General features: G+C 47.7%; 1 protein-coding gene and 1 long non-coding RNA gene across 10 annotated transcripts in view; one reads left to right on the top strand and one right to left on the bottom strand.

Moving 5' to 3' along the window:
* AUTS2 (activator of transcription and developmental regulator AUTS2) overlaps positions 1-24070 on the top strand; it is a 785653-nt gene that overhangs the window by 747566 nt on the left and 14017 nt on the right. For 4 of the 9 annotated variants that reach the window (XM_068210126.1, XM_068210118.1, XM_068210122.1 and 1 more), the window contains 8 exons: positions 8527-9022; positions 10527-10780; positions 12207-12448; positions 12863-12907; positions 17961-18056; positions 19326-19397; positions 20991-21020; positions 22513-22584. In XM_068210126.1, the coding sequence (XP_068066227.1) occupies positions 8527-9022; positions 10527-10780; positions 12207-12448; positions 12863-12907; positions 17961-18056; positions 19326-19397; positions 20991-21020; positions 22513-22584 (1307 nt within the window). The remainder of the gene's footprint in view (positions 1-8526; positions 9023-10526; positions 10781-12206; positions 12449-12862; positions 12908-17960; positions 18057-19325; positions 19398-20990; positions 21021-22512; positions 22585-24070) is intronic. The other 5 variants (XM_068210120.1, XM_068210125.1, XM_068210119.1 and 2 more) reach the window with 4 other exon arrangements.
* On the bottom strand, positions 15312-17031 carry LOC137485579 (uncharacterized). Its single transcript, XR_011005376.1, has 2 exons — positions 16759-17031; positions 15312-16068 (listed from the first exon to the last, which is right to left on the bottom strand). It is a non-coding gene; the product is annotated as an uncharacterized lncRNA (long non-coding RNA).

The raw sequence follows: 24070 nt of genomic DNA, 5'->3' as shown, positions 1-24070 counted from the left end.
GTTTATAAAGAGCCTTTGCTCTCAGTGCTGGGAAGCAGCTGCTGCCAGCATGGGGTTAGCAGGGTGAGCACCCCAATTCCTTCCCAGTGCTGAGGGTGCAGTGGGGTCCCGGGGCCGGGCAGGGGTGAGCCACACACCCCAAATATCCCAACTGACAGCTGAGCAAACTTCAGAGCTCACAGCTGAGGGTGATGATATTGTCTCTGTGGATTAGCACAGCAGGTAGCCATGCTGGCACAGGGCAGGGTTTGGGCTGAGGGATAAGTACACATTCTTTTATTATTGCAGCTAATGGGAATCTGCCAGGCTTTGAGGCACAGAAAGGCTCACTGGCCACCTGTGAGCTAATCACAAAGATTTGCCTCATTCTGTATTTCAGCTCACTTGGAGCCCATAATCTAATTTCCAAACAGAGATGAGAAGAGTGAACAATTCATTTTCTGCTTTACATGGCTGTGCTGGTAAACTTTTAATCCTTTTAGAATTACAGTTCCCTGTCACATGGAGACACCCCTACACAGTCCTGCTCATGAGGCTGGAGGCTTTGGATTCACCATTGCTGGATAATAATTAGTGTCAGCAGCAAAGCACAACATGAATCAAAATTAAAGTGAGGAGCACAGGACATTTTTCAAATGCTATTATGAATCATACACAGGCTAATGATTCCAGTTTGGATAGAAAATCCCCACTTTTGGGGCCATCCTCAGCCTCAGACGTACCCCAATGCTGGTGTCCTCTTGCATGTGGGACACTGCTGTGCCAGTCCTGTGTCCTGCCAGCTCATTAACCACATCCCAGGGACTGAGTGAGGCACATCTGACTTTAATCTTCATTGCTCACCATTTATTGTGGATATTCAGATGATGCATGAGGCTCTGGGCTGAACTGAGCTGGAGGTGCTGTGTTGGCTGTGAACCCGGTGTTCACTCCTGCTGCTGTGTTTAGGATGTGCTCAGCCTCTCAGACAGCTTCTCCTTCATAACAAAACCACCCTGACCTGCTGCTCTGCTGTGTTCACTATGGACAGGTCAGCTGCTGTGTCCTGAAGGTGAGCACTGCTCGTGGGGATGTGCAAAGGCTCTTTTACAGGGTCTTTTTAGTGATCTGTGTGGGCAGGGCACAGATGATCCACGGCTCTGGGGTCAAACGCCTCGGTTGGAGCTTCCCTGAAGATGTCTGCCTCAGGAGTGAAGAGTGGCTCACAAAGAACTGTCACGCTGCCTTTGTACCTTTGCTTGAATTTTGCTTTCAGGTGCCAAGAAATTCAGACAATTTGCAAAGAGCTGGGCGTTACTGGACACGTATAATAAACACATTTAACGTGACAATTTGTTGACTGGGAACAATAAAATCTCATTTCTGCACTAGTTGGTACAACCCAGACCAGGAGAATCCTTCCTTGGGCAGTTGGAGCAGAGAGCTGGATAAGCCCAGGCACAGCTGCCCAGGGCAGTGGTGCACTCACCAGCCCTGGAGGGAGTTAAAGGGTGTGCACATCTGGCATCTGGGGACATGGGTTAGTGGTGGCCTTGGCAGTGTTAGACTCAATGATCTTAGAGAGCTTTCCCAACCCTAATGACTCCCTAATTCTCTAACATCAGTCTTTTTCTCTGCAGCATTGGAAACTGGAGGAAAATAGTGCCAAGCATGAGAACTGTAAAGTGATCCCGATGGGGGAGCTGGGATGTGGAAGCTCAGCAAAGTTTCCTTGTAGACACCAGTGAGCTGAAATAGTTGTAATTGAAAGTGGAAATTCTCATGGTCGTGCTGAGCTTCATCTTAGTGTTAGCAAATGTTTTTCAGCTCTCTGTTTATATTGGCATCATGCCTTTAAAATCAGAAATTCTTTGGCTGTAAAGAACAAATCCACAAAGGAGTCAGGGCTGTGTGGCTGGTGAGCTGGGGGTGTGACACCTCTCAGGGGGAATAGAAGTGTTATTTTGCTGTATAAACATATCACACACATCTTTGTGTCCTTGGTGTATTAAACTGAGCTGTCAGGTTACATTCGATCAGTGTTCACAGGGTTATACCTTTCAAGCTGCTTTTGAAAGCTGGTTTTGTTCAAGCTCATCCAAGTAATCCTGTCACACACAAGTGGGATGAGCAGATGTCGTGGGCATTTCAGGGAATATTGTGGATCTGTAGCCAAGGCAAATCAATAGGTAGGAGGGGAGATGGAAAAACTCAAGATATTTTCCTCCCCTTGTCCTCTGATGAGGTTAACCCTGTGCTGAGGTGATGTTCCTATTGATAATTGGAGAAAATTATCCAGCCTTGCAGTGTTTTCTGGTTTTAATTGATTATTGTCTTGTATTGCCACCTCATTTACTCTGGGCAGGTTTGAAGTGTGCTCCCACCCTTCTGCTCTGCCCACTGAGGGGTCACAGGGTGTTCTTGTAACAGCCAAAAGAGTAGAGAGGAAGGCAGAGAGGGGCTTGGGAGAAAGGGATGGAGGGACAGGACAAGGGGAATGGCTTCCCAATGCCAGAGGGCAGGGATGAATGAGATATTGGGGAGAAATTCCATGCTGTGAGGGTGGGTAGGCCCTGGCACAGGCTGCCCAGAGCAGCTGTGGCTGCCCCTGCATCCCTGGCAGTGCCCAAGGCCAGGCTGGACACTGGGGCTTGGGGCAGCCTGGGACAGTGGAAGATGTCCCTACCCATGGCAGGGGTGGCACTGGATGGGCTTTAAGGTCCCTCCCAACCTAACCCATTCTGGGTTGGGTATAACTCTTGAGATTTAGGTGCATAAAAAAACCTGTTTTTTGCCACTATTCCAGAGAATCTTGGCAGAAACTCCCAGGTGTTTGGGTCTAAGGCAGTTTTGAGCAGACGTCAGGAGCAGAGCTCATGGCTGGGCAGGTGGGATTTGTATCCTGGCTCCAAAGTTTGTGCACCAGTTTGGGAAAAGCCTTGTGCAGGTGCTGGAGGGGTGGGAAGCCCAGCCTAGCCTCACAAGGGCTCTCTGTGTTTCTGTGTGTCTGGGTGTGTTTTAGAAGGATTGCCATGACAAGACCTAGATGTCTTTGATTAAAATGCAGAATTTAAACAGGAAGGTGAAACTCATTGATCACTCACCCATTATGAGTAAAGAATATTCCCTGGTGACTTTGTCAGCATCACTTCCACCTGGGAAGTTTTCCAGCCCATTTGGGGTCCCTTCAGTCATCCCTCAGGACCTGGCTGCGCAATACTTTGGGGCTGTGTAGTTAATGACGTCATGTATTGATTCCCAGCTGCATGGCTTAGGAAGTCAAGAGATTTTATTGGAAATAAACCTTTGGCTGTGTGTGTTGAAACAGGATTGAGTTCTTGCAGGGTCTGTGAGGGTGTTACACCTGTCTGCAGCTCCTTCTTACCGAAGAGCCAGGATTTCTGAGCGACGGGTGTTTGGATATTCCCTTCTTTCCTTTCCTTTCCTCTAGAAAGCTTTATCCCATTCCTTTGTACTAAATCAGGAGGTGCTTTTTAAAAACAATGAAATAAGTGCTGTTGTATGCTTCCAGTGTACAGCTATAGGAGTTACATTTATGGAGAGTGTTCTCTTTAACAGCTGGATGAAATAAATGGTTTCATGTGCAGCATTGGAGAACTCTGCACTCTCAAATCAAGGCCAGAAGCAACTCAATGACTGAAGAATTGTCAGCATCTTGTGCAATCCCACTAAGTGCTTCTTTTCATTGATCTGCAACTTCACTATTGACAATTAAATCCCTTTCAGTGCAGAGGATAAACATTTTTAACAGGAGGTAGCAAAATCTTTTGTCCTGAATGATTTTCTTCTCTGTTTTATAATTTAGTACAAAGTGTGTCACCAGCCTTGCTGTTCACTTGTGCTAAATACCTGCTCACTGTGGAGTAATTGCTATCAGCAGATGACAGAGCTGCAAGGAGCTGTGCTTTCGAAGGCATGTTCTTCATTTGCATAATCAAATGCTTTGTTAGTGTCCTTGGAAATTAGGATGAAAGATGACTGTGTGCTAAAAATGAGAAATTGTTTTTAGCAAATTATGTGTATCCAGTACAACAGCTGAGCTGCTCTGGGGCCTGTTTGATGCGTGTTGGCTGCTGCACCCACAGCCTCCTCCCTCCTGGCAGTAACAGCTCCTGGCACCTGCCTTCCCCATCCAGATATTGCACTGACCAACGTCTAATCAATATGAAAGGGACAATCAGGGCTGCAGTCTGATTAATTATTTCAAGCCTTGTAAAGTGCTTGTAAAGAGCTGATGGTCTGTGGGGTACATGTGTCCTGCATTCCAGGACTCCAGAGATGTCCTGGGGGTTTGTATGGGTTGTGACAGTTTGTACTAGCTCCCCACCTATCCATGGTAAAGCTGGAGAAAATGCTTTGGAAAGATCTGGGGGTTTATCTTGCATTAAGAAGTATGGAGAAAAATTGAGTTAGGCAGATACAGTGTTGTCAAGAATTCAACTTACCAAAGCAGAGAAAGAAAATTAATACTATTTTTAAATTAAATGATGGGATAAAATATGTCTTTGGTAGGCTGAATGCTCAGTCCCAAAGATAGTACTGCAGAACACTGAAAACTCCTATCATTTTCCCATTTGTGCAGTAAGGACTTTGAACTTAATCCTAAACTTTCATCTCAGGAACGTGGGAAGTTTAGTGCTGGTTCTGAGTTGATCTCTGAAGTTGCCCGAGGCCAGGCGTGGAGGCTGAGTCCAGATGCAGGCAGGAGGAGGAGTGACAGGATGTGGTACAGGCTCATTTCTGGATGGCACTCCAGACCTGGCTGTCCCACACCTGGGCATGGAAAAGTTGGATGATTTTATGTTTGGGAAAAAAGTTTGGCAGCTGTGAGTTTGACATGGTCCTGCAGCAGTGTCCCTGAGGGGATTTCATTCCCCAGGGCCAGGGATGCCCAGGACACTCGGGACTGGCCAGGCTGGGGGTGGCCATGGCACACCCTGTGCTGGCTCTTGACACCTCCTGTGCTCTTTGGTGCTCCTGAACCTATCTGCACACATCTTGGCCAGGCACAATGAGAGAGTTCTGCACTGATGATTCTCTGGGAATGTCACATCTGGCAATTCCAACAGGGCCTTTTTGTCAGTGGAGAGGAGCTGGACTGATCCTGTGGCTGTGATGTTCCCAATGACCACCCCTGGCCAACCTTGAACTCTTTGGGACCATGCAGATGAGTTCAGAGGAGCCAGAACAGAGAGTTCAGATCAGATTTTAGTGGTTTGCATGTTAGGAAGAGAGACAGTGATGGAAAGCTGCATATTGCCTGTATTTATTACACAAATCCATGTCTCCAGAGGACAGTGTTTGCTGGCCCTCCCAGGTGCAGAGTCTCTCTGGGTCGCCTGAGTCACCTGGGTTACCTACAGGTGTCCCCAGGGTGGCTTTGCCTGCTCCTTGGTGTGATGATAGTCACAAATACAGCAGGGTCACGTGGAGGGGACTGGAGTTCTGTGTCTTGAGTTTGTGTGTTTGAGTGAAAAACAGAGGAATTTGAGATTTAAGGCACATCAAAGGGTGCAGGAATGGAAGATAGTGAAAGCTGCATTTCCTGTCTGGGAAATGGCAATGTTCCGCAGTCCTCAGCAGCAAATTCTGGCTTTATTCCTTTTTCAGTGGAAGACTGGCTGTTGGTGGATGCAGTATCAACCCAATGGAAAAAGGGGAGCCTGTTTCAGCATGGAAGTTACATCACAGTCACTGCTTTCCTGAATCCCAGTGCAGTAATTCCAGTTTATCCAAAGCAGAGTGTGGAGACAGCCAGCAAATGAAGTTAGCTTGGTGCTTGCTTAGCTGCTGGGTGGAGATGAATTCCTCTGATGATAAACAATCTCAGAAAGTTGGGTTGTCAGTGTCATAGTGACATTAAGGGTATTTTTCCCCAGAGTTTTTGCACTGAGCCAGTCAGGGTAGGAAAAGAGCAATCTTGTCTGTGTGACCTTGAAGTGCTGTTGGTGAGGACTGGAGCCCTCCTCATGAAACCTGTGATTGGTGGCATTTATCACTGAGGGGGGATTTCAACTCCCCAAATAGATGCAGTGGGCCGGAGAATTGGTTCTGATTTATCCATCATGGTTATCAGCAGGCAGGGCTGTGTGTGCTGGGACTCCTGCACAGCTGGGCTGGGGCACAGTGTGGGTGCACTGTCACACAGGAGAGGCAGAACCCACGGGTACAGCTGGTGGGGGACTGGGAATAACACTGATTTTACTGCAGGCAGCATCTCCCAAGGGCAGACTCACAGGGATGGCACTCGGGGGCTGTGCAGTGGGGGTGTGAGCAGCAGCAGGGAGCACCCAGGAGGCAGGGGCATTCCCAGCCCTTTTCTCCCAGGGAGGAGAAGCAGATCCCAGCACTGAGCTGTGCTGAATAAATGTGACACATGAGAGAGGCTAAGGGAAAGGATTTAATGAATGCACTAAGAGCAGGGTGTTCCCTGTAGGTTTGGAAGTATCACCTCTGCAGGATTTCCAGACCACCTGCTAGAGCCATGTAGTAGGATGACAAGCCTGAGTCCTCAAAGCCATTGTGTAAAAAAACCCAATGAACCCAAAAACTTGAAACTCCTTAAGCCATAAGGAGTGGGAACGTAGATCCACCTATTCCTAAACAAACTGTTGCTCATTTCTCTCCTCCTGGGGGACCTGCCTTAACACGTGTGTGGATCACACTCTAACTTCTAATAATGTTTGACCAAAGAGAATTGATCCAAAGAGTTCATGCAAGCAAAGTTTCCTTTACCTAGAACCTGCAGTTTATTGCAGTGAGATAGACCTTGGGCATATGGCAGAGTAATTGTTTTTATCGCTCTAGAGTCCCACTCTTGCCCTCATAATCATCCAATCCAAGTTGGTGGAGGAGCCTCTGTGCCTGTTACAGGTATTCCAGGAGTGAATAAAGAAGGTCCTCATAAAATAAGCCCTCTTTCTTGCTTCCTTTTCCTCCTCTTTACCTCCCTTTTGCCTCCCTTTGTCCCCTTTTTCCCCACCTCCTGTCTACAACCGATGAAAATCCTCTGCTTTACCAGGCTGTTCAGCCTTGCACCGGGCCTGTAAAACACTTAGTGAGCAGGTCCTGGTGTGGTTTATTTTTGATCTGTTAATGAAATTAAGCCCAAATCATGCCATGTTTGTGACAAATGGCTGCCAGGCTGCCTCCAGGGAGGCAATGGTTGGCAAATATGTGCCCAGGCCATGGGCTGGCAGAGTTCATTCCCCATCCTCTGAATTTCACTCCTTTACTTGAGGGTTTGCACAAAGGAGCTGTCAACCATTTTCACTGAATGGATATTCTTTCATTATGCATTTAGTCATTTTACCCCTTAAAACTGGCAGAAGGAGGAGTAAAGTTTTCTTGTCTAAGGATTATTTAGAACACTGGACACTTTTTTAATTCTAAGCTTATCCCAAGCTCTTTCAGACCTTGCATGTTTCCTTTGGGCTGTGTTTCTGGAGTTGCTGAAGGTTTAAGTCAGCTGTTCCAAGTTGTTGTGCAATATGGCCCTAAATGGGTTCCTGATCCCCCACCTGCAAGGCAGCACCTCTCCCAGTCTTGGGTCAGCAGCAGTCCCCTGGATTTGTTCCAAGGGGTGCCATGGATCAGATCCACACTGGCAGAAGGTTTGGGGAGAAGTTCCAACGGGAAATTGCTGTGGAGCCCCAGTCAGCAAAACTCCAATGTACAGATGTTAAAATTATAATTATATTCATTGTTAATAAAAAGTTGGGAAGTAGAAGTAAGTCACTCCATGATCAGCCAAACCAAAAAAGCCAGGGCTGCTTCTAGTGTGTGTTCTAAAGTTCAGCTCTCGTGTCATGGGGAAGGGGCTGGAGCCCCAGGAGCAGCTGAGGCAGCTGGAAAGGGGCTCAGCCTGGAGAAAAGGAGGCTCAGGGGGGACCTTGTGGCTCTGCACAGCTCCTGACAGGAGGGGACAGCCGGGGGGTCGGACTCTGCTCCAGGGAACAGGGACAGGAGGAGAGGGAACGGCCTCAGGCTGGGCCAGGGGAGGCTCAGAGTGGACATCAGCAGGAATTTCTCCATGGAAGGGGTGCTCAGGCACTGGCACAGCTGCCCAGGGCAGTGGTGCAATCAACAACCTTGAAAGTATGCAAAAAACGTGTAGATATGGTACTTGAGGACATGATTTAGTGGTGAACATGGTGAGGGATTGAACTTGGTGGTCTTAAAGGTCTTTTCCAACGTTAACCATTCTGTGAGAAGCACAGAGCTCATGTGGTGTTGGCTCCCTCAGTGGGTCAGTTCCCTCCGTTGGTTCCCTCAGTGAGGGAGTGATGACGACTAACAGCGATGGGGAACATCAGCACTAAACAGGGTCTGTCTTCTCTGCCACGTGTTTTATTTTGAGGACAGTTACTGGGGCAGGTGGGTCTGATTCAGTTTCGCATTCGCCTGGATGGTTCTTGATGGAAACAAAATGGAGCTGCCCAGAGTGTGAGTGGCCCAGCAGTGGCTTTGGGTTGGCCTGTCTATGTCACGTTTAACCATTTTCTCTCTCTGTTGTTGTTGTTGCAGATAAAGAGGTGGGAGTTGGTGCACTTGCTGACAATGACGACCCTGGTGCTAGGGGCCCAGCTGTCCCCAAAATATCAGGACTAGAAAGGAGCCAAGAGAAGAGCCAGGACAGCAGCAAAGACCCAATACTTGAGCCTGTGGTGCCTAAAGACCCCCGTCCTCAGGTGACGCCGCCACCGCTGGAGCCGCCGCCCGAGGGCCGCTGCCCCAGCCCCGCGCTCGCCCCACGCCCGGAGGCTCCGGCCCCAGCGCCCGCCCCGGCCGTGCCGGTGCCCCCGGCCCCCGAGGAGCCCGGCCGCCCGCCCGCCGGCCAGCCCTGCGGTCAGCCCTGCGGCCAGCCCTCCGGCCAGCCCCCGGCCGGCCAGCACCCGCCGCGGCCGCAGTCGCCGCTGCCCCCGGCACACCCGGCCCTGCCCGCCGTGCAGCCCCATCCCCAGAGCCTCTCGCAGCCGCTCTCTGCCTACAACAGCAGCAGCTTGAGCCTCAACAGCTTAAGGTAGGTGTACAGAGAGGGGTCTGGGATGCTGGGCTGAGCCTGGAGGGGAATTGGATAAAGAAGGGACAGCCCATCCCATCCCCTCCCATCCCAGGGAAATAAAGGGCACTTTGTGCATTTAACCTCGATTCCTCCACTGAGATGAGGCAGGATCACTCTCTGTGGCCCGGTGATCCCATAAACTGGGGATTTTTAGTTCGTCTGCTTTGGATTTCTTTCCCCTGCTGTACTTGGGTTTTTGGAGGGAATTTTACACTGTGTAGATCAGGGGAAGAAAAGCCCAGTTCCTGCACTGGGCTGCTCACTGAATGAGGGCTGATAGTTTTCCCCTCCCATCCCTGCAAATATCTGTTTTCTCCAAGCGCTGCCCTGCCCCAGGGAGAGCAGCCCAGGAGCCCTCGATCAAGGTCCAGCTGGTGACAGCAATCACCACCAGGCACCAGCAGTCACACAACAGGCACTTCACAGCTCCGTGCTTTCCTGCACTGCTGACACCTTGCAGGCTTCAGTGTTTTTCTCTCACCTGGCCACGGTGAGATCAGCCTCACCTTTTCTCTGTGGATAACAAAGATGAGCAGTGAGATTAAACACCATGTGCACAGGAACCCATGATGTCCCTCTGAGTCAGGGACCTCAGGTTTCCCCTACTCTAAGCTGGGTTGCCATTCTCCAAATCTGAGCTCCCAGCAGGCAGGTGTGACCTTCAAGACCTGTGGAAGTAGCACTGTGGTTGCTTCATGGTTTGACTAAAGACTGGGAGGTGTTTAAGACCTGGATTTATTTTTAACCAAGCTGGTATTGCTTGTCTTTAAAAGTCAGTCCAATAGAAACTTGTCTTTACTTGAAATAAAGACAAGCAGCATTAAGCCTTCCATGAATGTATTTTAAATACTCACTAGTAGGAAATGAAACCTGAAAAATTGCAGCTGGTGTAATCGCAAATACTTCTTTTGTTGACTCGTCTTATCTCATTTTAATGTGGAGTAGAGAGGGACATTACCTGTACAATAAGGACAAATCTGTTGTTGCCTTCTCAACTTCATTTCACATTTTCTGCAGTCTTTCATCTTAGTAATTCACTTTAAAAAAAATTAAATATTTATTAATGCAGTGATTTTGAGCTTCATTTGCCTGAAAACATGAACCAGGAGCAGTCATGTAGAAAGAACCTGATAATTAAGTCATGAATGTACAGGGCTGATTACTCCTTTGTGCTGTTGTGGGACAATACCAACCTCTTGCAGCAAGGGAGAGCACGGCTCGGGTGTGTGGGGACCACAGGAAGCAAAGGATACCAGAGCAGGTGTTGGAGAAAGGGGTACCGCAGTGCTCGGACTGGAAATGGTAACTGGGATTTGTAACACGAGTGACACCCGTGCTGTTTGACGTGAGGGGCTGCTGGGCTCTGTGTGTGTGTGTGTGTGTGTGTGTGTGTGTGTGTGTGTGTGTGTGTGCGTGTGCTGGGGCTTTTCCCTCTCCTGACGGCTCCTCCTCTCCTTTACAGCAGCAGCAGGAGCAGCACCCCTGCCAAGACTCAGGCGCCTCCCCCGCACATCTCGCACCACCCGTCGGCGTCGCCGTTCCCGCTGTCCCTGGCCAGCCACAGCCCCCTGCACAGCTTCCCGCCCGCCCTGCAGCCCCCCGCTCACCCACACCACCCCAATATGTTTGCCCCTCCCGCGGCTCTGCCCCCGCCACCCCCGCTGACCTCAGGGACGCTGCAGGTTCCAGGACACCCGGCTGGGAGCACTTACTCAGGTGAGAGCCGAGGGACGCTGCTCTGGGTTCGGTCAGCATACCTGGGCTTTGGGCCCTGTGGTGAGGGCTGCTGCTGGGGAGAGGCTGTACTGACTGCTGAACACAGTGACAGCAAAGCCAAACCAACACCAGGGACTTTCCCTCTGCCCTGGGAGTGACTGCTTTGGGAAGGCTGTGGTTCTCCCAGGTTTGTTTTGTTCAACCCACAGGGAAAACACAGCTGAGTTCACAAGGTGCCCACATGGAATCTGTGCCCCCCACAGCAAAGTCTCCATGCAGTTGTGGTCTGTGCCCAGCAGAGTTTCCCCGGCAGCAGGGAGAGTCTGTGCTGGCCGAGCTCCCAGCAGTGCTGGGCTCCGGTTTGGGTTGGAAGGGACCTTAAAGCCCATCCAGTGCCACCCCTGCCATGGCAGGGACACCTCCCACTGTCCCAGGCTGCTCCAAGTCCCAATGTCCAGCCTGGCCTTGGGCACTGCCAGGGATCCAGGGGCAGCCACAGCTGCTCTGGGCACCCTGTGCCAGGGCCTGACCAGGGGAAGAAAATGGAGCGTTTGTGTAATGTCATTTTGTGTCCATGAGCACCAGGGTGCTCATGTGAGCAGCAGCCACTTGTTTGCTCTCTCCAGCCTGCTCGTCCCCCCTCATCTTTTTCGGACTGTGTCCATGTCCATAAATGCTCAGAGAAGTGTGAAAACAGGCTTGGTGAGAGGGGAAATTGAAACTTTGTAATGTCTCAGACCTTTGGGATCTGAGGGAGGACCTGAGGGGCTTTCTTACCCTGTACTGTGTCATGATTATCCACAGACAGCAAAGGAAGTGGCACAAGGCCTGGAAGAGCCCCAGAGTTTGGGGGAGTTGTTTTATTGTTTGTTTTCCCCTGCACTTGGCATTGGTGAGGCCACACCTGGAGTGCTGTGTCCACTTTGGCCCCCCAGTGTAGGAAGGACATGGAGGGGCTGGAGTGTGTTTAGAGAAGGGCAGCAAGGCTGGTGACAGGTCTGGAGCACAAGTCCTGTGAGGAGGGGCTGAGGGAGCTGGGGTTGTTTATCCTGGAGAAGAGGAGGCTCAGGGCAGACCTCATCACTCTGCAACTCCCTGACAGGAGGGTGCAGCCAGGGGGAGCCGGGCTCTGCTCCCAGGGAGCAGTGACAGGACAAGAGGACACAGCCTTAAGCTGCACCAGGGGAAGTTTAGGCTGGACATAAGAAACAAATTCTCCACAGAAGGAGTGATGGGGAATTTGAATGGGCTGCCCAGGGCAGTGGTGGAGTCGCTGTCCCTGGAGGTATTTAGGAAGAGACTGGATGTGGCACTCAGTGCCATGGTCTGGGTGCCAAGATGGTGTTGGGTCACAGGTTGGACTCGATGATCTCCAAGGTCTTTTCCAAGCCCACTAACGCTGTGACTCTGTGCTTCTGTGTTTCAGAGCAAGACCTCCTGCGCCAGGAGCTGAACACGCGGTTCCTGGCCTCGCAGAGCGCCGACCGCGGGGCCTCGCTGGGCCCGCCGCCCTACCTGAGGACAGAGTTCCACCAGCACCAGCACCAGCACCAGCACACACACCAACACACCCACCAGCACACCTTCACGCCCTTCCCCCACGCCATCCCTCCCACTGCCATCATGCCGACGCCAGCACCGCCCATGGTGCGTACCCCAGGCAGAAATGTGAGGATAAGTAGAGCACAACTCTATTCTTTATTAAAAAAGTATTGTGGAGAATTTGCCAGGTTGTGGGGAAGGGCTCCTGTGCTGCCCAGGGGTGTCTGGGCAGGAGAGGCAGGGCTGTCCCTCTGTCACAGTGTGAGGTTCAGGTGGCAGCACAGGACTGAGGGACGAGACTCTGGCCAGTCCTGCTTGGAGTGTTCACTCAGGGGCCTCTTCCTTTGTCCTGTCCCAAAAAGATTTTGATTTACTTTGAAGAAAGAAAAAATCCCAAACAGTTTCATTGGAAACTAATTTTCTGCGTATTTTTTCCTCTCTGTTGGTTGCCAAATAATAGAAAAGTTGTCTTCTATTTTGCCAACAGAAGTAAAACAAGGAAATATAAAGTAACTAGTTTGTGCTTTGATCCCTTTGCAGTTTGACAAATACCCTACAAAAGTTGACCCCTTCTACCGTCACAGTGTGAGTTTTATTGCTCTGTTTCCAACTGACTTCACTCCTTTTCTGTGGTGGGTTGGGATCACCACTCAATCAATGGCAGTGTCAAATCTCTCCCTAATCATCACTCCAGGATTTACCATTATCGTCCTTGGTTGCTTTGGCTTTTGAAGGCTTGCATTCATGGTGCTTGTTTCTGATAAAGATGCAGTATCAGCTTTTCCAATCAAAAGATCCCTTGCTCACACACCGTTTGGATCCAGGTTTGATGTGAAAAGATGAGACAGAAGGGCTGACTGTTCCATGAAGCAGGAGATAGCAGTGATTCCATCACGGTGTTTCAGTTGTGCCACAAACCCTTGGGCTGATATCTTTGCTAAGGAACTTAAAATGAACTGACAAACTATCAGACAAATCCTCTAGGGATAGATAATCTAATAGTTTTCCCAATCTATCATATTTTGTTTGATAAAATCTGAAAACCTGTCTTATTATTCATATTTCAAAGGCTCATCTGATCCACTGGGCTTGTTATGTTTTGAAAGCTCTGTGTGATGACAGCAACATGAATCCATCTATGCACTAGATGTGTTTACCTAAGCTACCAAAAATGTTACTTATCAAGATGACTGATTTTTAAAATTCCTGTTACATGTAAAGCTTCTGCTCCTAAGGGTTTGAATCCACTGATTGATTTGCTGCTGAACTCTGGGTTGTATTTTCTTCATCCTATTGGCAGAGGCAGGTGTCTGGCAAGAGTTTCTTAATCCAAGAGCAATATTTTGATGAGAGAAGGAGTACTGCATCATCACTCAGAAATCTGCAGAGCATTTGGCTTTATGTGTTGGTTTTGCTTAGAAGTGGAACTGGGCAAAAAAAACTGGTTAAGATGATGGTGTCTGGATTGAACACACCCCTGCTCACAGCCTGTCCTGCCCCTGAACTGTCCTGTCCATGTGTGGCACTTCATTTGAGTAGCTGGGACTCAGTGTTTGCAGGCTGAGACCTCCAGGAACACTGGGCAGACATTCCCCCGTCCACTCCAAAGGGCACTGCTGCTCACCTGCACCAGTGTTCAGTTGCACTCTGATTTGCTGAGCTTCACATGGCTTCAGGAGATTGTCATCAGTGTGGCCCGTGGATCCCAGCAGGGACATGGAATTGGGAGACAGTACATGGATCTTAGACAAATCAAGCACAGAAGTTGGCAGTGTAGGATAGGAAGCGTCGCAGAAGTCTCCAGCCGTATCTGCTGTTCAAATTCAGTCAAACAATCTCAGAAATCTGGGAGCTACCTGGATTGCAAAGGTTATGGCCTCACCCCTCTAAGGTCAGGAAAGCTCCATACTGTGCTCCCTTAGCCAGGGAGCCATGCTGGGACCAAGGCATGGATCTGGCCTCTCCTGCCTTCCCTGGGGAAAGGTTTGTCCTTGGGAAGGGGCTGCCCCGTGGTCACTGTGGGACAGCTGCTCCCAGGGGATGCCCGTGGTGTCTGCACTGGGGGATCAGCCTGTCTGTGACTCCAGCAAGGTCAGGCCAGCCATGTGTCCCCTGCTCCATCCTCAGTGAGCCAGGTCAGGCCAGCCATGTGTCCCCTGCTCCATCCCCAGTGAGCCAGGCCAGGCCAGCCATGTGTCCCCTGCTCCGTCCCCAGTGAGCCAGGCCAGGCCAGCCATGTGTCCCCTGCTCCCTCCCCAGTGAGCCAGGCCAGGCCAGCCATGTGTCCCCTGCTCCGTCCCCAGTGAGCCAGGCCAGGCCAGCCATGTGTCCCCTGCTCCGTCCCCAGTGAGCCAGGCCAGGCCAGCCATGTGTCCCCTGCTCCGTCCCCAGTGAGCCAGGCCAGGCCAGCCATGTGTCCCCTGGTCCCACCCCTGGGACTGGTCAGGGCACAGGGAATGGAGATGCCCCTTAGCTGGGCTGGGGCACATCCACAGGGCAGGAGAAATACAAATACTGTCAGCATGTGGCACTTCCACAGAGCTGTTCTAGGGACAAGAGCTCCCTCTGTAGATCCACACCTGGAGCTCAGATACCTTAAAGCTGGCAGTGAGTGTGGGTGAACTTTGTAGGAGAACAAGGGTCTCTTTGAGACTTCAAATCCATCTACTTTGGAACAGGGAGTGCAGCTCACATAGAAGCTAATGTTGAGTTTTAAATCAGTGTTATTTCTTCTCTTTTAGCACAGCGAGGCTTTGCTTTTACCTGCAGCTGCTGCCAGGTCTAGTTTAGCATCACATACACCTGGCCAAGGGAAGCTGTGGTCACTGCATGTTTCCTCAGGGAAAGCTAGAAGGGAAGACTGCTGCTCAAAAGAGAAAGAGTACTGAAGGAATAAGGAAACATTCAACCATGAAATGTGAATTCTGAAAGCTGGAGGAATTTACTGATACAAATTAATAATGGAGATAAATTATTTATATTTTATTAATAATTCTGACCTTGAGGAAAGGTCACATTTAATTAACTTACCACTTGTTATAAAACTGAGGAAAGAATTCCTTTTTATTAGTCATAGCCAATAGAATATGAAGTATTACATCTTTTGCCATCACTTAGAATTAGTCCATTACACAGAGAATTAAAGACAGAAGACACTGGAGAATTTAAAGCACATTTTACTCATTAAAAGTTATTGTAAATGAGGACAAATGTCTCTTAATGGTTTCTCAAATGCCTACAGTTCAGTATCAACTAATCTCAAAATGTTTTCTGCACCACTGGATGGAGCCGGTCCAAATTAAATAGAATTAAAAACAACAGCAGCAACAGGAACGGAGACTCAATACCAGGCTTTTAAACTGAGAAAATCTTCTTATACCTCTGAAATGTTTTCTCAGCTTTCAGTAAATAAAATATGGATAAATGACATTGCAAGATAAGCTAGTGGAAGGAAAAATGATGAAGAAAAGCACACGTGTATGCCTGGCATATCCATATCCATCACAACTTTGTGGTACTGATTTACTCTGGGATGGGATTTGCTCAGTGTTTTCCCACCCCTCATGTCCAGTCTTTGACTTTGCCCAGTCCTGCTTCTGTTCAGTTGGCCATTAACTCTTTTTTTTTTTTTTTTTTTGAACTTAAAAGTAGCACACAGTAGTTTGACTTTGATCAGCCATGGTCAGAGGGGAATTGGTCTCAGCCAAAGAACCCTGTTAGATTTTAGGGTGGCAATTCCAGTGGAGCTGGATCCTCTCTTACATCCATCCCCTTTGAGATCCATCCCTTCTAGATCCATCCCCTCCTAGATCCATCCCTTCCTAGATCCATCCCTTCCCTTCCTAGATCCATCCCCTTTGAGATCCATTCCTTCCTAGATCCATCCCCTCCTAGATCCATCCCCTTTGAGATCCATCCCCTCCTAGATCCATCCCCTTTGAGATCCATTCCTTCCTAGATCCATCCCTTCCTAGATCCATCCCATCCCCTCCTAGATCCATCCCCTTTGAGATCCATTCCTTCCTAGATCCATCCCTTCTAGATCCATCCCTTCCTAGATCCATCCCATCCCCTCCTAGATCCATCCCCTTTGAGATCCATTCCTTCCTAGATCCATCCCCTCCTCGATCCATCCGCTCCTAGAACTATCCCCTCCTAGAACCATCCCCTCCTAGATCCATTCCTTCCTAGATCCATTCCTTCCTAGATCCATCCCCTCGTAGATCCATCCCTTCCTACATCCATCCCCTCCTAGAACCATCCCCTCCTAGATCCATCCCCTCCTAGATCCATCCCTTCCTAGATCCATCCCTTCCTAGATCCATCCCTTCCTAGATCCATCCCTTCCCTTCCTACATTCATCCCCTCCTAGAACCATCCCCTCTAAGATCCATCCCCTCTAAGATCCATCCCCTCCTAGATCCATTAATTCCTACATCCATCCCCTCCTAGATCCATCCCCTCTGAGAACCAGAGGTTTCACAGCAAGAATGGGTTTGGAGTGTGATGCTTTGAATCCCTGACTCCCACCACAAAGCAGTTTGGTGTGTGCTACCAACATTTTCATGGAATTGGGAGAGTTTTCTGTCACAGCAAGAGGCAAAGGTTCACTGGCAGAGCACAGAGACAAGTGCAGATTGGGATGTGATGGTTTATCATGGAATCACAGAATGGGCTGGGTTGGAAGGGATGTGATAAACCATCTCTTCCACCCCTGCCATGGCAGGGACGCTTTCCTCTAGCCCAGGCTGCTCCAAGCCCCGTCCAACCTGGCCTTGGGCAATTCCAAGGATCCAGGGGCAGCCACAGCTGCTCTGGTCACCCTGTGCCAGGGCCTGTCCACCCTCCCAGGGAACAATTTACTTGTTTAATTTACCTGCTTGTTTCCCTTGTGTCTGCATTAGCACAGAGCAGCATCTCATTTGTTCCCAAATTCCCTTAGGACAGAGCACTGGGCTCAGGGAGGTCAGTGGAGATGGGCACGTTTTTGTGCTGAGCAGTCTCTCTTTATTAAAAAACTCCCATCCATTTCTGGGAGGTTCTGCCTTAACATTTTGTTTAAATACTAATCTTTAACAAATCAGATTGTCTGTCTGCTAATATTAGATGTGGCAGGATATCCTCTCAGACAGACTAATGAAGGAAGAATTGTGCATATTTTCCTCATTTCCTACAGATACCATTAAAATCCCAACCTACTAATGGAGTTTTAATGATACAATATCCTAGAACTCGTAAGGGTTTTTTCCACTTAAACAGGAGATTTCTGAGTCTCATTCAGCTCAGGATTCTGCATTTTCTCTTGAAACGAGTCACAGACTGAAACAATTTAAAACCTCTCTCCAATATAAAAATTAATAATTGAGGAGCATATGTCTCCCTTATGCTCTGTTGGCCCGAGGCAGGTACAGGTTGCTGGCTGTCTGATTTTGGAACTGCTTTTAAGCTCTAAACCTCATGACATCTGTGAACATCCCATCGACTGCTTTAACTAACATTGTTGCAATGAGATCACTTCAATGCTTCTCAGTTTCTCCATGTAACATTTTCCTACTGTTCTGCAGGAATGCTGTCTTGTGTCCTCAGCTGCCTGTGCTGGTGGTGACCCAGTGTTGATGTTCTTCTCTTTCTGTTGCAGCTGTTTCACTCCTATCCTCCAGCTGTATCAGGTATTCCTCCCATGATCCCTCCCACCGGCCCCTTCGGCTCGCTGCAAGGAGCTTTCCAACCCAAGGTAAGGCAGGAATTACCTGGGACTGCAGCCAGGGCAGGGCTGGGCTTAGCAGGGGGTTCACATCCTGGAGAGGCTGAGCTCTGACCTACAGCTTCATTCCACAGGGCACAGTTGTCTTTTTCCAGATGTACCACAAAGAGAAGTTATTTCTCATTAGGTTCACATACATCTACAATTTTTTTTCCTTTTAATTATTTATATAAAGGCAAGGTTAACTTTAGAAGCAATTTAATTAGTTCTGAGATAGTGTGCATTAATGAAAGGTCATGTAATAATCAGGATTTTAAGAAATGGTGCTCATTCTTGTTTACTCATTTCCATAATTACCTCCCAGCTCCAGCATAGTGCAGAACACTGATTTGGCTCTCCTCATGGGTGATAACTGGGGGAAAGAAGAGTTTAGGGCTTTTCTCTTTTGTTTTTATGGAGTCACTCTTTATTTATCAGTAGGAGGAAGTAAGTCTGTAGTCTTTGCAACTAAAGACTGAAATCAGGAGTAGAATTTCTGCAGAGGATACGCCTTTTTCCTTAAATTGGCCCATCCACTCTAATGACTGAATATGTAAATTGCAGTTCATTAGTGAGATTCTTTGTCTGTATGGTAATCAGACTGTTAACAACTCACTTAATTGTCAGTTATGCTGGAGCTGATTTCTGTTTTCTTCATTTTGACATAGGAACAAGCTCTGTCTACATGTAGGGGTTGGGTTGTTTTTTTGTTTTTTTTTTTGTTTGGGGTTTGTCCCCCCACGAAACTGCATTTTATTAACTGACTATTAACATTCAAATAATGGGAAGGGCTTTAATTTTTTCCAACTGGATGTTTTCCTGATATCCCTATTGTGGCAGTCCCTGTGGATGGAGTTGAGGTTCTTGTGCAGTGATGCTCTGTGTGCTGAGTGCATCACTGATAATCAGCAGAGCAGGGGCTGGGTCCTCCACATGCTGCTTTTGATGCTGTGTCATAAATGTGTTCCTAATCAGGTTTTTCACATCAGAAGATTTTCCAGTTTAAAAAGTCACTGTTCTCTCAGTGGTTTTGATTAAACTAATGGGAAGTTGGTGGACAATCAAAGTGTGGATATGGAGATGATAATACTCCTATTACTGAGTGGATTATAATGATTCTCCTTTCCTTTATAAAAAGTTTATCTCCATTGCTTAGACAAAGTAATGATGAAGAACTATTATTTTGCACATTTTGTTGCTTGTAGGCATTGTTACTGTTGTGCAGCTCATTAATGTAGTCTCTCCTTGTGGAATTTCCAGACTTCCAATCCTATTGATGTTGCAGCCAGACCTGGAACGGTCCCACATACCCTTCTACAGAAGGATCCACGGGTCTGTAAAAACTGTTTTCTTTTTCTCAAGTCAGTCTCTTCCTCCTGAAAACCTTGAATGCTAGAGCTGCCATCTTCAGCAAGTCCAAATTAACACCCTAAAAACAAAGCTGTGTGAGCTGTTTCATCAGGGAGGGCTGCAGAAGTTCTGTGGGAACATTTAAAACAGCTCCTGTGCAATGGCAGAGCCCTGTCCTTGCTGGCAGCTCTCTCCCCCCAGGCCCAGGGGTAAAGGCATAAAAGTCCAATTCAACATAGAAAGTGTACAAACCTCCCCAAGATTTGTGTTTGTACTCTGTAATTGTTTTTAATGTGGGTAATGACAGCTATTCCCTGGGTTACTGTAGCATTGATTGCCCCAGTGAAATATGGATGCACTTTATTGATCACTCAGTGCTTCTGGATTTCTGAGTTGCAGGGGATGTGAACAGCATTTATTGCCTCAGCACTTTGTCCCTCTGCCCAAGGGTTATTGGTGTGTTGGAATTGATGGCCGTTATTTCCATGAGGAACTTCACACTCAAATATTTTTAGCAGAACTCTCAGACAGAAGCACTGAGGAGGTCTCCCCAAAATTCCAAGTTGTGGCATGACTGAACTTCCAGAGCTGTTGTCTTTGCATTGAGCCAAATTCCAGTACTTTGGGTTGCTCAGCAGTCCAAAAGGAGCCCCATTTCTGTTTGTTTGGCTAAGTGCAGAGATAACCAGAACCTCCCATCAGGAAGTCATTCAGCTTTATGTTCCCTTTCAACTGGGAGTGAGTTTCGATTATTTCAAGATGATGCATTGTGCCATCACTGTGTCTGCTAAGTACCTTCTGCACCTATAAATCTCCTTTAGTATTGCATTTCAAAACAGAAAACCCAAAACAAATGAGCAGTACCCAATAAATTGAATTATTTCCCAGCATTTATTCATGAAATGCGAGCAAAAAAAGGGGAATAAAAAATAATCTACTCCAAAAAAAAACCCCAACAGACCACATCAAAAATAAAAATGAGAAAATTGGGTTTTTTTATGGGCCTTGTTTGCCAGCATCTGTTTCAATGTGAAAATAATTAAGGCAAAGCCCATTTATGCCAGAGGGGAGCTCGGGCAGCAGTGAGGCACAAGGCCATGACCTTGGCTGGTGGGTGGACACGCTGCTGGTGTGCAGGGCACGGCTGACACCCCATTCCAGCCATCCCAGCCCCTCCGTGGGATCCAGCCCTGTCCATTATCCAGCCTTGCCATGAGCTGAGGAGCTCTGAAAGATGAGAGCAGGAGTTTGCCCAAAGGACAGATCTGTGCTTCCATCAGAGCAGTTAACCAGCCATTTCTGCAGCATTAAATCAACAAATTGCTGCTGCTGCCAGGGGCCAGAGCTCTGTGTGAGCCTGGTGGAGCTGCTCATCACCACTCAGGTGCCACAGCCAGGGGGAGGGGACAGCACAGAGATGGAGGCTCAGGACTAATTATTATCCAAAAGGGCTTCATTTGAAAGTAAAATTCTAACATTTTAATTTCATCTCTTAATGAAGCAATACAGATTTGTTAATTAGAGCAATTGTTTGAGTGACAGGCGTGTAACCAAGCTGTCATTTCTTCTTCACAGTTGACAGATCCGTTCAGGCCCATGTTGAGGGTAAGAAATCTTCCTGTGCTCCTGTTTGTCAAGCTTGGCTCAGTCCCACCAGGTTGCAGCACAGAATAATTCCAAATGAGAGCTGCCAAGTGTCACCTAGAGAGTTCTGCCCTGCTTTTGGGGAGAGCACAGGCACTCCTGCAACTCCTGATCACTCAAGGACAAGGCAGAGTTTCACAGCTGGAAGTTTTGCTCTTCTCATGCAACCCCTCATGTGAACACTTGAGCTGAAATATTGATGATCCTTCCATCGTGCTTTCCCGAGGCAAATCCTAGAGATCCTGGCAGTGATTCCCTGTTACTTCACTGCACTCTGAAGGAGTTTGCCTTATTATTTTACTGAGTGTTGTCAGTGTTATTCAGTGTGGTACGTCCCACCCAGGTATCACACTGTCCACTGAAGACAATCAATCCACTTCAAACACAAAATATTTTAAAAATAAGGCTCTAAAGATCAGTCCATGATCCATCACTCATCCAAAAGGGGTTTTTGTTAAATTTTCAGCATATTCAAGAAAAAGGTCTAGATTTTGCTTTAGTGAAATTGCTAAATCACTAGCACAGCCAGTTTTTGCAAATTAGCAAAAGGCTTGAGTTTAGGGTAGCATGTCTGTGAGATAGATTTTATTTTTTTTATGATTTAATTATTGGTTGATACACAGCTAGAACTAGAAGGCAGACCATGTGCCATAGTTTGTGAAACATTTAATTCACAATTAGCTTAAGGAGACTCTTGAATTCCTGTGAAAATTTTTAAATCTGCAGGAGTCATTACTTGTGTAGGTAACTACAGACCCCTAAGTAACAAAATTGAAGAAAGTATCTCTCAAATGAGTCTTTTTCAGACAGTTTCCAGCTGTGCTGGAAATGGAGTACAAACTCAACAGGAGGCCTAACAAGCACTCTGGTTCCTGCCTCCCTCTCTCTTCCCTGTGACTCAGGGGGACAGGGAGGATGGAAAGACCCCCCCAGACAGGGTGATTTGAGTGACCTCCATTGTTTTCAGCACATTTATGAGCTGAAGTCTTGGAGGGACAGACAGCAATTACATGAGGGAGTCAGATGAATTTTGAAAACCAGAGTGACCTTTATAACCACTTCCATTTTCATCTTTTGGTGGAAATGCCAATCCTAGCATTTGTGGAAATGACCTGAGTGTGCAGCTGTGGACAGTCCAGCTGTGCAGGGCAGCTGCTCACAGGGACACAGCTTCACAGCTTTCAGCAGCACAAGCTGCACTCTCAGCCAGTGGATTACAGGAGTGTATCCAGCTGGAGCATTCCTGGAGAGCCAGATAAATCCCCTAGCAGGGACAAGCCTTTCCATTTCTGCTTTTCCAGGAGGATGGAGAGGGAACACTTTGCTTTCAGTTGTCTTGGTGTGGGGATCCCCTAGACCAAACCAGACAGGGCTCAGGGTCTGTTTTCTTCTAGAAATAGAATAGAACATCACAGGTTTTTGAAAGTTACTGATTCACGTCTTGTTTTTCCAGAAACCTGGCAAGTGGTGTGCTATGCACGTTCACATCGCCTGGCAGATCTACCACCACCAACAGAAAGTCAAGGTCAGTGCCTGGGAAGCCTGGACCGGGGGTGGAGGGCACAGAGCAGAGCTCAGAGAGGAAGGGCTGGCTCTCACCTGGGCACTTCTGTGCCATGGCCAGTGCCTTGGTAAAGTCACACACACAGCATTGAGCAGAAGCCTCGTTTCTGAGGGTTGGTATATAAGGATGAAAAGCTGAAGGCAGAGTCCCAGCAGAGTGTCTGGGATGTGCTGGAGCCAGGACAGCAGGTCCTGGGTAGGGGCTACAGCTCTGTAGCTAGGAAGGGTGAAATGGAGGTGAGCTACAAGGTGGCTTTTATTTATTTATGGCTGAGTACACAAATGTATCAAGTGTTTGGTTTGTTTTTTTTTTTTTTTTTTTTTTTTTTTTTCTGGAGGCACTAGGCATGTGTATTCACTTCCTCTTATTAATGTTCAGGGGCAGGAGAGGGTGCAGGAAGACTTCTCCTGTCCCTAGGATGCTTTACCAGTGTGGCTGCACAGGCTCCCCTCAGCCTTCCTTCACAGCCCCTCATGGCTGGAAGGTGGCACCTGGATGTGTCCAGGCTGCCCAGGCAGGCACAGCCTCCCAGGGGATGTTGTGTTAGCAGACACTGCCTCACTGCACTGAAGGTTAGGGGATGGAAGTCCTGTCTTAATTGTTTTTCAAACTCTGAGACTTCAAGAGTGAAGGCCATGAGTAGTTTTCCATTCTTACTAACTGAATTTCCATTGCATATAGACTCTGGGAAAGTTTATTCCCCTTTATGGTATTTTCACTGTACCTATCACCTAAAGATCTTATGTTGCTCCTAAAGTTTTTCAGTAAGTCACAAATGGTTGCTGTTCTTCACTGCTCATACTTCAGGAATCAATAGCTTGTGTTAGAAATTAAAATTACCAGGGAATCCTTAGCACTTTGCAGTTTGTGTGTACACTTGAATTGTGTAGGGTAGTGTAAGAATATGAAGATGTTGAACAGCTATGAAAACCTGTGCAGCTAATAGAGTTTAAAAATAACCCTTTTAAACAAGGTTGACAGGTTAATTTGCTGCAGTAGACATATCTCTCTTCTCTGCTTCCTTATGTTTCCCCTGCCAGTGATCTTCATTCATCTTCCCATTATCAAAAAAGACAAGATTATAGACCTAGAGAGTTATATGTCCTTTTTTTTTATTTTATTGAAAAGGTATTTTCTTGAAATGAAATTATTATTCCCATGCTATCTGTGTCCTTTGAATCTTCCTTGATTTGATATTCAGAGAGAGGTCAGACCAGTATATTTATAACTCACAGTAAATGCCATTTTCATGCAGCCATTTCTTTTACCTCATACTTTCCCACCTTGCATGTTAAAAAAAAAAAAAAAAAGAATAAAGCCCAGAAGCACATGAAAGGATGTTGGCTGGAGTTTTTGAGGCTGTGCATGATGATATTTTCAAGAATAATTCAGAAGTGTGTCTGGTCAGTAAGGAGAGTTACGGTGTCCCTGGGTACACAGGAAGCAT

Source organism: Anomalospiza imberbis, chromosome 20, assembly GCF_031753505.1.
Source record: "Anomalospiza imberbis isolate Cuckoo-Finch-1a 21T00152 chromosome 20, ASM3175350v1, whole genome shotgun sequence".
NCBI classification, from domain to species: domain Eukaryota; kingdom Metazoa; phylum Chordata; class Aves; order Passeriformes; family Viduidae; genus Anomalospiza; species Anomalospiza imberbis.
The sequence above is the reverse complement of the archived record's forward strand: the minus strand, read 5'-3'. Positions and strand labels throughout refer to the sequence as shown.